At 30.4% G+C, this 14,255-nt stretch overlaps 1 protein-coding gene across 1 annotated transcript; it reads right to left on the bottom strand.

Moving 5' to 3' along the window:
* Positions 1 to 925: 925 nt before the first annotated feature.
* LOC113401188 (RYamide receptor) lies at positions 926 to 13,997 on the bottom strand. The gene is made up of 6 exons (XM_064215392.1): positions 13,324 to 13,997; positions 10,034 to 10,232; positions 6,060 to 6,128; positions 5,358 to 5,516; positions 4,014 to 4,101; positions 926 to 1,207 (listed from the first exon to the last, which is right to left on the bottom strand). The coding sequence occupies exons 1-6, from the start codon at positions 13,929 to 13,931 to the stop codon at positions 1,011 to 1,013; spliced, it is 1,320 nt and encodes a 439-aa protein (XP_064071462.1). The 5' UTR covers positions 13,932 to 13,997; the 3' UTR covers positions 926 to 1,010.
* Positions 13,998 to 14,255: the final 258 nt, after the last annotated feature.

The following is a 14,255-nucleotide window of genomic DNA, read 5'->3' as shown; positions in this document are numbered from 1 at the left end:
TAATATAAATTTGATAGTAACGGATATATATTAGATACTCAATTAGACACATAATTACATTACATGGATGGACTGATGACGGTTATCGTACCTATTAGTTATATAGTTAACGGCCAAGGAGTACGAAATTTAACTTATTCGAAAGTTACTGTTAAGTTATCAAACCCGACAAGATACGAAAACTGACAGAGACTTAACACAGCTATTACTGTAATGGATTAATTTTCAAAGTAAACCATTATATAAACTTATTTCTTTAGTCCTGGCACGAAATTATTTTAATCGAAAAAATAAGTTTATATAAATCACGCCAAAGTTGCAAGAACTTTCTCTAGCTCTTCTTTTTATTGGTCTCTATAAATGTTATCGTGGAAAATATGAATTTGTTGATAAAGAATTATATTCTCAAACCGCCTAATAAAAAGGCTTGCGTTCGCGCTCGAAGTTTATCTGCTACGGGCGTAGGTACCGCTGAGTCATAGAAACTTTGTCGTTTTAATTGATATTTGTTATTAATTATTATATATACTTTAATGTCATTGTTAATTGTTAGTTATTATTATTAAGTAAGACAGTCTATTATTTTCAAAGAGTTATATTAATTGCTGTTCTGCGAGAATACTTTTGTTTAATGTAGTTAATCACTATTAATGAAAAAGTCAATTTAAATAAAAGAAAACATATCAAATTCTAATAATTAGGATTTATAAACATTCGAGATTCGAACCTGATCTATATTGCGTTACAATCAAAGACATCACAGACAACTTCAGTTACAATTCATTTAATATGTTAATCATACGATTGCATGGAAAATATTAAAAAATAATTTAAAAAATTACAAATTCACCATGTGATAAAAGGAATTACAACATAAGACAGAAACAATTAAAGCTTTAATAATACGATTATTAAGAAAAAAAAATCTTAATAATTTCAGAACAAAAATATTATACCTAGTACACTTTGGTATGTAGTTAACTATGTCTATATGAGTTATTATTTAAATGTTACAGCTGGAATTGTGTACGAATTGACAGCGCTTGTATTGGAGGTGTTGATGCGGTGAAGTGTCTCGATGAGAGATTGTTATCAGAGTTCGCGCCGCGACGTGACGACATGGTCGACGAGGAAGTCGTCACGCGCTGCAAACGACTCGAACCGCTGCTGATTTCTCGACGGTTAATGCCGTTGACACCGATGAGATCTACATTAAAAAAAAAAAAAATAGGATAAGGGCAAGAGAATGATGATGATTTATATAGATGAAAAATTTAGCAATTACCCTAAAATTCCAGTAATTGCAAAAACGACTATCATTCTATCGTTCGGTAAAGTTTGCTCATTAGATATTAAGACAAGTAAAATAATAAAATTCTGTAGACACAACATCTTATAATTTTAATGCAAAAAATATTTCTATGTACGAGGGATTGTGAAGTGCTGTTTGTTAAGTGGATAGAAATAATTGGGTATTATCTGTTACAATTACGCCCTGTGCGTAATACTGCAGATTCCTGAATGATTGCGTCATGAATGTTCTTCGGCTTTGGTAAGAGTTTGTCAACCAGCCCTACAGGTAGACATAACAAATTCTTTATAATTTGAAGCGGTGTAACGTAAACAAGCGGCGTCGTTGCCGTAGTACTTTAATTTAGCGTAACAAATTGATTTGCATGACTTGAACTTTAATCCCTATTACTCAATATTTCATTAAAAGTTTAATAATATTAAAATTAAATTGAAGTTCCAGAATAGCTTATTTTAAATTATAATAACTCGATTTACCTTAATTTTAATGTTCAGTAACATTCAAGAGGTGGGTTCTTTTTTACCCTCTTATTAAATCCTCACTAAAGAGCCTGCTTACACATGTATGAATAATTCCTATTGAAAATTGATTTATACCTTTTTATATATAGAGATTTATTGAAATATTAAAAATATACCGCAAGAAAAGGTCGGATTTACTATTTTCGTTAAATATTTTTTTGCTGCATCTTCCAAATATTTACGTGGTGGTAGGATTTTGTGCAAGGCCGCCCGTGTAGGTACCACCTTCTCATCATATATTCTACCGCCACGCAACAATACTGTTGTTACAGTTTGAAGGGTGAATAAGCGAGAGTAACTACAGATACAAGGGGTATAACATGTTAGGTCTCAAGGTTGTTGGCGCATTGATGATGTAAGGTATGGTTTATAATTCTTACAGTACTAAAGTCTATGGGCAGTGGAGACGGCTTACCATCAGGTAGCCCATTTAGCCGTCTGTCAAACTATAACACAAAAAAATAATAGGTTATTAGCTTTATAATATCCGTATAAAATTTGAAAGACATGCTTAAAACGGAAACTCAATAGCAGTTTAAAAATAGATATGATTTATACGCGTATTAGCACTCCATTATGAAGTACAATATATGTGATTTAATTTAGCATAGGAGAAATATCATCATTAGTGACTGAACAGACTGAATATAGACAGACAGATATAGTTGATTATCAACGTAACATACATTTATTATCTACGTAACATATACATACGTACTGTTGGAAAACAAAAACTTTCCTCACAATCAATAATTTATTCACCCCGAAGTGTTTCACAATCAAAACTGATACAAAAATAGTTATTTTCTCGATGCTTCCATTACGATTAAAGTAAGAATGCCAATTTATGTGCTAACTCCTAGTATTAAACGTTTACAAGCACCTCCTCCCACTGTAGCAAAATACAGTTTTGATCTATTTTAAAATAAAAATGAGTTTAGTCCAACCGATTAAAATCGAATTAATTCTACGATAGCAAACTAACTAACGTGAATTTTTGGCAAATAACAGCCGCTGACGTAGGTAATAATCGTCCAGTAATTATTCATGTTTGTTCAAATTTTCAGAAACTAGCGGTAAATGCGTTGTGTTTTAATAGGGCAGTTTATTTAGTTTAATTATACGCGGAAATTAATGAGTAGTATCAGCAGAACAAACGAACAAATTCAACGTGATTCAAAGTGCATTTAGGTTTTGGAATATTAGAAAAAAAATATATAAATGTAAAAGTGCATATACTATATAATGATTGAAATAAAATCAAGGGTGATATAAAAAAACAGGTCAAAAGTTGAAGGAAACGAGCACATATAAAATAAATAGCAAAAGTATAACGAAAAGTTGGTTCCGTACGCACTTTCATTCGCGTTTGAGGGAGACAGTATCATTATATTAGGTACCATATTTCCTATTCTATAACTCCGATAACACGTATTCAAAATAAATGTTGATCGAATGAGTAGTTTAGGCGAAAAACCATTACAAACAAACTCAATTTCGTATTTATAATAATAGATCGGATATACTTTATCATTATTCACACAATGTGAATAATTCCATAAAGTTACCTATCTAATTATTTTATTCCACTCATCGCACACATGTATTTATTGTTTAAATATTACGAGCACATTTGCACAACATATTTCGTGTCAGCAATTATTCTGCTCGGAAAGAATCATTAATGAAATACAATGCAAAAATAAATAGATCCGATATCGTTGCTAACGGTACATACAGGCGTCAGTAGACGTCATACCGTGCTCCAATGCAAAATGCATATCCCAACATTATAGATAAAACAAAATTTATGACCGGTAATAAATAATCCTTGGTAAAATGTTATTACAATGCATGTCTCAGTACCTACTACTGCAGCTTTACACTAGCCCGCCTGGGTCGCTACCACCCACTCATAGCTTGCCGCTACTCTACCGCAAAATTGATGTGTATCAGTTTTATAGGATAACGAGATTAGAGTTAGATAGGTCACCGTGATTACAGTCATATAGGATACCTTGTTGTTTCTCAAGGTTGGTCATTGACCAAATGAACACTAAACTTACTCTAACAGGGTAAATTTCTATGGTCGTAGTGGTAATTGTAGTTGTAAATATTACCGTGAGGTGACTTTTTCTGATAGCATATCTGCCTACGTATGATGAATAATTAAAAAATACCTGATAAGGGAATAACATCGCACGTGCTGGTACGTCGGCCCGACCGCGATGTCTGGTATAAGCGATTTGGCATCAAGCTACCCAGTATCTACAAATAAAAAAAATACTCATAATAAAATCAAATTTCATTGAACTATATGTATATATGTTTTTTTATTAAAATCATTGTTGAAACCTTATTAAATCCAATATTATACAACTTATTTTTATTTATATACATACATATATATATTTATTATGGACGGTGATTCAAAATCAAGGTATTCTTTTATCATGGTAGTGTTGAATTAAATGCAAAGCTTCCGGTTCGGAAAGTAGATTCTACTAAGAAGAACCCTCAAGAAACTCAGTTCAAGTCCACCATTTTAATTAGATTGTGTCGATAAAGTGCAACAAATACCACCGCCGCACCGGCACCCATTACCGAAGGATTAAATCCTCACCTACTTAATATTTGATGTCAACAATAATTACGATCTCTAAATAAAGCTTTAATTTTATTATATTTAATTAAACGCGTCCCAGATACGGGCTGCGGCAGACGTATCTTTGCTTCTGCGTTTAATAAAAAACTTTATACTGTGTCTTAAACATAATAATTATATAATATTTAATCATAATTTCATAATATGAATAGGTTTCTCGCAATCTTAAAAGGAATAGATTACAATATCATATTAATGTTTTGTCATTTTGGAAAGAACCACAGTTTATTTTTGTTCTCTCATCTTATTATTTTCTTACATAAACGAATACTTGTCAATGCACATTTCGATAGTCTAGAAGCCAAAAGTGCTAAGTGTCCTTTTTAAGCTCTTTCATTTGTACATATTATTATTTCAAAAATTCTAATTTCTTCCTTGTCTTAACTGACATCAAGATGAATCAATAGGTTACGAAATGCATGTGTAAGCATGATCAACGCACCTATGGCATTTCACTAGTGTGTTGTGTGTGGTGTTTGTCAACATTCAAGACCATTGTTCTAAAACGTATTACGTGATTCTTAGTCTTAGTATTATTAAGTAAGCTGGACAAATAAGTTCAAGGACATTAGATTAAGTGTTCATAATGGTGTAACTTTAGCATAGAAAAGTAGTAAATGTATTTTTTTTTAATTAAAATAGTTTTTTTCTATGATATCTGAAAATAGTCTTCTCTTTTTAAGTTAGGATGTCAAAATACCTAACTAAACTAAGGTAATGCAGACATATTCACTATAAAAAATGTTGAGTTTCAGAAATCGAACTAAAATTCACAAAACTGCTCTCCTGAACAATTACAAAATCTGATTTAACTTGTCTTCTAAACTATCGATTTACAATAAGGTTACATTACATTTACCTGTTTGAACCCTCGACGGTATCTTACATTCATATAGCTGTATATGATTGGGTTATAACAACAGTGTGACATAGCCAGCCAGTGGGTGACGAACCACACGTATGGCATGCCTGGCCATGTTGCCCAAGCCTCGTCGGTCTCGTGGAGTGTCCATAGAATCTAAATTAAACAAAAAATATAAAATAGAATTATAATTATTTATGATACATTTCAATTTATTATTTTTAATTTTAATTATTATTTATTATTTTGATGCTATGCTACCAAAAATATAGATAATCAACTAATTGTATATCAATGTACTTCTAATATAAGTATCGAATTATAATATTACAAAAAATAAATAAAATCGACCTGATTGTATAATTTAATTATTTAGGTAAATACATCAACATTTTCGTTATTTAAGAGATCACGCACTATCCTGGACCTAGAATACGATTGAAAAAATTTTGACAGTTAAATTAAAATATTATTTATAAGTAAGTAATTAAGTATTTTCAAGTTCAAAGCAAATGTATTTCAAACATTAGTTTGATTAAATACAAATAAATCAACAATGGCAAACAATGCACTTCAAAGCCTACAATTATTAATAATAACAGAAATAAATTCCTTAAATTATTACGAGCGTGTGTTTTAAATACATATATATATATGTATATCATCCTAATATAACAGTTTAACTTTAAAAATACTTGCAATGAATATATTGAGAGGGAGCCAGCAGATCGTAAATACAATAACCACCGTCACCATCATCTTAATCATCTGAAAAAAGGTCACATATGAGTTATTATTAAAAAAAAATATTTTTTTAAATAAATAAGCAAGGCATATAAGTGTAAATTATTATTATTTATATATTTAAACACATTGCAAATGTATAAATTCAATTTATGAAATTGATTGGAATTGGAACAAATATTACAAGCCGTGAATCGAAAAGTAAGATAAGCTTCTATTGGCTGCGCTCATTCCGCAAAATCCGTATAAAAGTCGTAAATTTTATCTAACCTAAAATAATAATGTTACAATATATTCTAACGCAAACGCAAGGGCAATAATTTTCAGATATGAATCAAGTCATTTTACTTCTTTTTCAATATTAATGTCTTAATGGCCAAAAATCTTTGTAATGTTTGTTAATGGAATTGTGGTCGTATCGCTGCTTAAGCCGATCAACGGTGACATTGATTTCTTCATCTGTCCCTTAGAAGATCTCTCTTTATTAGTATCTTGATAGACCAGTTATCTGCTCCCTTTCAGTCTCGTTTCATGTTTGCATATTAACTAGGTTTTTGACTGATCCATCTCCCAAAGCTCGCCGTGTAAATGTCTTTTGTAACTCAAGTTGTTTATTACTGTTTCTCTTGTCGTTTGTGGACCAAGAAACTGTGCACCGGTAACTTAAGGTCAATGTTGCTGTGCTATAGTTATAGATTATTTCGATAGCATCTACGTTAATAACGTTTTTATACAGCCCTTATTTTCTATAATGGCAAATATAGTGGAATGTTTAAAATTGTAAATTCATCGAATAGCTAACAAAATCGTGAAACTCGTTGCTGATCCCATATTATGCGTATAATATGGCTTATGAGCTATGCTCGACATTTACGAGATATATGCACCTCTTAAAGCTCTTGGATTTGAGTATATTATTGTTGTGTGAATCGTTTACGACATATTTGTTTTAAAGTAACATAACACTTTTACTGTTAAATGTATTCGTTGTATGTATTGTTATGTATTCGTATTAATCTAGAAAAGATAAGACTTGTATGTAGAAAACACTGAGCAAATAGTAGAAGCCGGTTGTGAATATTACTCACGCTTTAAAATAACACCGTATCTTAAAATAAACGCACAGATCACTAATTAATATAAATTTCATGCTAATAATTTCGATAAAAATGTATGCCCTCGATTAAATATTTGAGTTTTTTTTGTATTTATAGCACTTAACGTTTGAAATTTACTTGTACGAAAACACATCATTCTTTTACAATAATAATATTTACGATATAAAGATTACACTATTATTTTTGTAGAGGAGATTTAAATTCGAAGGCATATAATTTAAAGAAATAAATACAGATAACACATAACGATTTATAAATAGAGATTTTTTATCGTTTTACGCACAACAAATATCTCCAATACGAATGTATATAATAATAATAATGGTTTTATTAAATGTTAATCTATTTTCAGAACGTTACGATATTTTTACCTTCAAATATACTTAACTATAATATATAACCTTAATCCTGTTTGATTGGGCAAAACATTAACAATTTTTATTAATTGCTTTTAAAATTAATCCATTACTGTAATCAATGTTCATAAGTAAATACATTGAATTATTCAACCCAATTCCCTTCGAGTTTGTATTCGATTTTTGTAATTTTGCTTTAAAATAAAGTGTGTAAAAGTGCGTAGGAAATATTTTTTTTAATAATAGTGTGTTCTATTCCTTTTCCAAACTCTTGCTTCAGGTTGCTGTTTACACTGAATTATTGTAAAAAAAAGTACGTCGCTTTATACTTTACGGTCTTCATTATATTGAATAAATTCTGTTCTCGGGATATACTTATTTTTGTAACCCCAATTTTTCTAATTATAACGTTCTCATTTGTTGAAAGGTGCGTAATATTAGGCTTCCATTTAACATTTTTAACGTTACGATCTCATTTTTTCATAATCTTGTAATTGCGGCGTGTAAAATTTCACACTGAAATTTCCAACTTGGACATTAGCCTAGGTTCTTCTGCGTCAGGTAGCGAATCCCTACAACTAGCTTATTATAAAAAATCAAGTAGTATTGCTAGTTCATTCCTTTCTGTTTTTATCTCAATGTAAATCAATAAAACAGTATTAGCTTTTGTTTAAATGTTAGTGAAACCTTGTGACGTAAACTTTAACCAACTATTACTTCATAATATACAAAAAGTATATACAGGGTTATTGGTAATTCGACGTATTCCCATTAGGAGGTGATAGGGGTGACTATTTTCGATAATTTTAACCCCCATATGCATAATGCATGCAAATGAATTCGGTCATGTTCGAATACGAATTTGCACCAGCGTCCTTTCTGATCATTTTATTTCGGTTGCTTTGAAATAAATTCCTAGTTTTTATACATTTTCGGAAAGCTAATTAAACGATTATGTTTTTAAAATGATCTGCAGAACAAGGTCATAATGTTTTTTTTTGTTTTTCAGGCATATTTGAGGGAATAAAATAAAAAAAATGCTGAAATAATATCGTTTTCCGTCTCGCATTTTTAAATTTGGACCGATAATTATTTTTTAAATATTGAAAAATATCCAGTGTTTAATCGTTTTTATAAATCAGAAGAAAAAAGTAGATTTTAATCGAAACTTTTTTTTTAATAAATTCTTGAAGTTGCAATTTTGACTTATTTTGAAAAAATCTAAAAAACGTGATAACTTAAAAATGGTTCACTTTTGCATTATGCATATGGGGGTTAAAATTATCGCAAATAGTCACCCCTATCACCTCTTAACGGGAATACGTCGAATTACCAATAACCCTGTATATCTTCATAATTGTAAGGTTAATATAGTCACCAAAGAGTAAAACTACATTCTTTTATTCATTACAACTTCGTACAAACTATGAAGTTCATTTAAATATACATAATTAATGATAATCCATTCATCTATTTTAACGCTTTTGTATCTTATCAGTTCCTAGAAACGAAATAATCTTACTCTCTTACTTATTTTTATAAAAAATATAATTAACCTCGCATTAATTAACTCCCTAATGGTTTATTTTATCCGTAAAACGAACTTAATTGATTTAATTGGAAATCATAGAATACATTAATAAATACTTAAGAATTCCTGTTAAAGTAATAAAACATCTGCATAAAAAAGTCTATTGTATGTGATCTTACTTTTTTGTGTAAGTTTGAAATATTATGGAACATAAGAAAAATCTACCGAATGACAAGATATAACTTTTCTCACCGAGATGCACTCGGAAATTATTCTCGGAACAGCGTTCTAGGAATTACTAATGTCTTCAAAATCTATATATATATAAAAGCGAAATACCACTCACTGATTAAGCATGAAATCTCAGAAACTAACACCCTAAAAGTTCAAACTTGGCAGGTAGGTTCCCAATAGGGTGTAGACATCCGCTAAGAACGGATTTTACGAAACTCCACCCTAAAGGGTTAAAATGATGGAAGTTTGTATGAAAGTCCTATGTTTTTGAAATATGATGGTGTGTGTGTAAGTAAGGTGAACTAATAATTCAAAAATCAACCCCCTTTTGGGGTTAAAACATGGGATAGTTTGTAAGATAGTAAATGTTATGGAAATTAAAGTAATTATTTATAGCAGACGGATTTTAAATGATATTTAAGTAGAAGAATATATATTATAACGAGGGATGTTTTATTATAACAATAAAAAATATTTAGCGTGGTGGTGGATAATATTATTAATAAAGATTTGTTTGTTTGTAATAGATAAAATCTGAATCTGTTGAACCGATTATCCAGCAATAACATTTTATTTTATTTAAGTAACAATAAAACTCTTACAGTTACAAGGTGAAATAACTACGGATAAATCCGTGGGCAGAGAAAATTTAATATATACATATATAAGATATAACGTTTAAAAGTGAACCTTTCGTTTCGAGTTCTGGATTCGCGTATCTCTTGCTGTTTGTGCTTCACCCGGTGGTCGAACTCCCCACACGACGTGTGCAATTCGTGCATAAGTGCAAACAAGCGCAGTGAGGGGCAGTCCAAATTGAAGAACCAATAGTGCACACGAGTACTGTTCGTTTTGTTCAGCCCACTCCCATTTTTCAAGACAAAGATCTCTATAACCAAAAATAAGACAGAATATTTAGCTACTATTACAATTATAAAACTACTTCCCCTAGCGTCCTCCAAATTAATTTAATTATTTTTTTATAAATTAAACTTAACACATATACACGTCTTAATCTATTCTTAGTCGCCTCACGCACACTAAGACATCTTATAAACACGAGCAACACTCACCTATGCATTACTATAATACATATAATATATAATTATTAAATGATTATCGGCATTCAACATGGCATGCATGGCGCTTTCGTAAGTGGAATAGATCTATGAAATACATTTAATAGTATTTGACACCTGTGCTCATATTTCGAAGGATATAAATTATATAAAATTACACGTGAAATACATTACAAGAAATATTTCAAACTTATGTTCGCTTATTGCATTGAACGCATAAATGATCATACTTGCAATCGACACACAAAATAATTATATAACATGCTTCAATAAAATATAAACGTAAAATGTAAATACTTTGTTTGTTAAAATCTACAAATTTTTCGTTATTTGGCAGCGTTCACTTTGGAAAGCGTCAAACCAACAGCAATATCTTTGATTACACAATTAACTATATACAAAAATGTACTCTCTCAGTTCCACTCGGTTGCTCGATATTGGGACAATTCTTCATTTCTTTTAAGAGCCTAATGGATGTTGACGTCTAATCCATTATTTTGAGTTCCGCAGCTCCTTTACCCTCTCATTCCATCAACGACATTATTTAATAGTTCATACTTCACAACCGTAATGTACTACGGACGATAACACAAGAAGATTCTAATCCGTTGTTTTAAATTAATCTGGCGTTTCTCATTTAAATTTACGAAACCTTATTTTCATAAAGGGCAATGCTAATCTGTGTTAATCTTCTACAGCACTTTTGAACCAACAAAACAATGTGCCTGTAGTACTTTGGTATATTCGTTTATTGCTGATTTAATTTAACAAAGTCCTTCTTTAAACAAATAGATTTTAAAAATTCAAACACCGTCAATAAATTTATGAATAAGTTTTTATGTTAAGACTTGTTACAATTTTAAGAAAGTTAGAGTTTAAAAGTGTAACGTAAGTGTAACGTAACGTTAATCTATACTTCCATACTATATTTTAATATTATAAATGCGAAAGTAACTCTGTCTGTCTGTCTCGCTTTCACGTCAAAACTACTGGACCGATTTAAATGAAATTTGGTACACAAATAGTCTAGAGCCTTTTATTTGGCTACTTTTTATTTGGAGAAAGTGCTGTAAGGGGTTGAAAAAGGGGATGAAAGGTTGTAAGTTGTTGAAAGTATTGTCAATTTTAGGACTAGAAGCATAAAACTTATATTTCAGTCTGTATACTTATAAACTAACATATCACGACACCCAAATTTTGGAAATTCTACCCCTAAAGGGGTGAAATAGGGGTTGAACGTTTGTATAGAAGTTCGTAATTTTTTAAGTTAGAAACATGAAACTTTCTTTTTGGGATACTGATTAAAAAGGAGAAGATACTTATTTAAGTGTTTCTGCATATTCTACCCCTACGGAGGTGAAATAAGGGTTGAAAGTTTGTATTGTAATCCGTCATTTTTAAGATAGAAACATGAAACTTTATTTTTGGGATACTGATAAATATGAGTAGATACATATTTAAGCGTTTCTAGATAATCTACCACTAAGGGGGTGAAATAAGGGTTGAAAGTTTTTATGAGAGTCAGTCATTTTTTAAGTTAAAAACATGAAACTTTATTTTTGAGATACTGATTTAAAAATGAGTAAATACGTATTTAAGTGTTTTTTGATATTCTACCACTAAGGGGGTGAAATAAGGGTTGAAAGTTTTATGGAAGTCGTCATTTTTTAAGCTAAAAATATGAAACTCTGTTTTTGGGATACTGATTAAAAGTGAGTAATTACGTAGTTAAGCGTTTTTCGATATTCTACCTCTGAGGGGTTAATAGTGATTGATATTTCTTATATAGATTAGTCTGGAAGTCCGTCATTTTCAAGTTAGAAGCATGAAAATATATTTTTTTGTTACTTATTAAGAATGAGTAAATACATATTTAAGCGTTTTTTGATATTCTACCTCTGAGGGGTTGAAATAAGGATTGAAAGTTTTTATGAGATTCAATATTTTTTTAAGTTAAAACAATGAAACTTTATTTTTGTGACACTGATTAAAAATGAGTAATTACGTAGTTAAGCGTTTTTCGATATTCTACCTCTGAGGGGGTGAACTAAGGGACGAAAGTTTTTATGGAAGTCCGTCATTTTTTTAAGTTAAAAATATGAGACTTAATTTTTGAGATACAGATTAAAAATGGTTAAATACGTATTTAAATCTTTCTAGATAATCTACCTCCAAGGGTTTTAATAAGGGTTGACATTTCTTATATAGCTTAGTCTGGAAGTCCGTCATTTTTGAAGTTAGAAGCTCGAAATTTTATTTTTGGCCTACCGATTAAAAATGAGTTGATTCGCATTTAAGCGTTTCTGGATATTTTACGCCTAAGGAGAGAAATTGGGTTGACATTTCGTATATAGGATAGTCTGGAAGACCGTGATTTTTGAAGTTAGAAGCATGAAACTTTATTTTTGGGCTACTGAAAAAAATTTATTAAATAAGTATTTAAGTATTTCTAGATACTCTACCTCTCAGGGGTTTAATAGGGGTTGACATTTCTTATATATATTAGTCTCGAAGTCCGTCAATTTTTAAGTTAGAAACATTTTTAAATATATGATTTTTGGTTCAAAAGTCAAAATTAAACTATTACATATGTTTAAGTGGATGGATAACTCAAATACTAGTTGAATGTTAATACGTAGTTGTAAAATGCAAGTTATATCTTTGCGATGTTGAATAGTTATACGCCTTTTAAAGATAATTATTAGATTAATATTGCTATAGATAGATACTTCTGGATAATGGCGTTTATATATTCCACTATGAAATTCAATTTCAATTTCAAACTTAAATATGAATTTCATAAGTATAGTTTGTAGATTAAATAAATATAATTTTGTACAAGTAACTTTAGAGTTGGAATATTAAAACAACTTAAACTAATAAATGTTTCTAAATACTTACGCTTTACAGTATTGATGCCATTCAGTTGGTCTCTGTATTTGGGAAACGATAATTATTGGTGCTGCAGTCGTTAATGCTCCTCCCCACACCGCTGCAACTACAGTTTTAGCAGCAGTTTTACCTAATCTCGGCCGCAAAGGCCTCATAATTGCCAAATAACGATCAATGGAAATAGCCAAAAGTGTATAAGCACTAACTAGTACTGAGACAGCTTGAGAATAATTAACTATTTTACACATAACCATACCAAATGGCCAGTACCTTAGAACTAGCATTGACACAAATGAAAACGGCACACAAAATATTGTCATCAAAATGTCACCAATAGCCAGGTTCATTATGAAGTAATTTGTTACGGTCTTCATCCGAGGTGAACTTTGCACAACGAAACACACGAGTCCATTCCCAATCAAAGCAACTATAAATATAGTACAATACATGAAGAATACACAAAATTGAAAAATCGGTGTCGAAAGCAAACTGCCAGTTGATACAGGTGAACAGAATTCTTCGTTTGTCCATATTGCGTTAGTTAAATTTGTGTCGTTGTATTGTTCAATGTTCGTCTCATTGGTTAATAATTCAAAATTATTATAGGAATCCAACATTCTGTATCACATTTTTGGGTTACCGATATTCAAAACATACATTTTGTTCAATTAAATCTTCGTGAAGATCTTCAACTATGATCTGCAACAATATGGAAAATTATCTGAGATTATTATGTATCTAATTTTGTGTAATAACAGCGTTGTATTTCAGCCTAAATTACTATATATATGCTATTGCGTACATTAAATTAATTCTCGATATCCTATTTGATTAACAAAACAAAAATTAGTTCATGTACCGAAGATAAGCAAAAACAAATCACATCAAGTAATTTGCCGTGGCATAATAATATAACCAAAATAAAGCAATATCAATATCAG

This window comes from Vanessa tameamea, chromosome 7 (genome assembly GCF_037043105.1).
Source record: "Vanessa tameamea isolate UH-Manoa-2023 chromosome 7, ilVanTame1 primary haplotype, whole genome shotgun sequence".
NCBI classification, from domain to species: domain Eukaryota; kingdom Metazoa; phylum Arthropoda; class Insecta; order Lepidoptera; family Nymphalidae; genus Vanessa; species Vanessa tameamea.
Note: the sequence above shows the minus strand (reverse complement) of the source record. Positions and strands in the feature narration are given on the sequence as shown.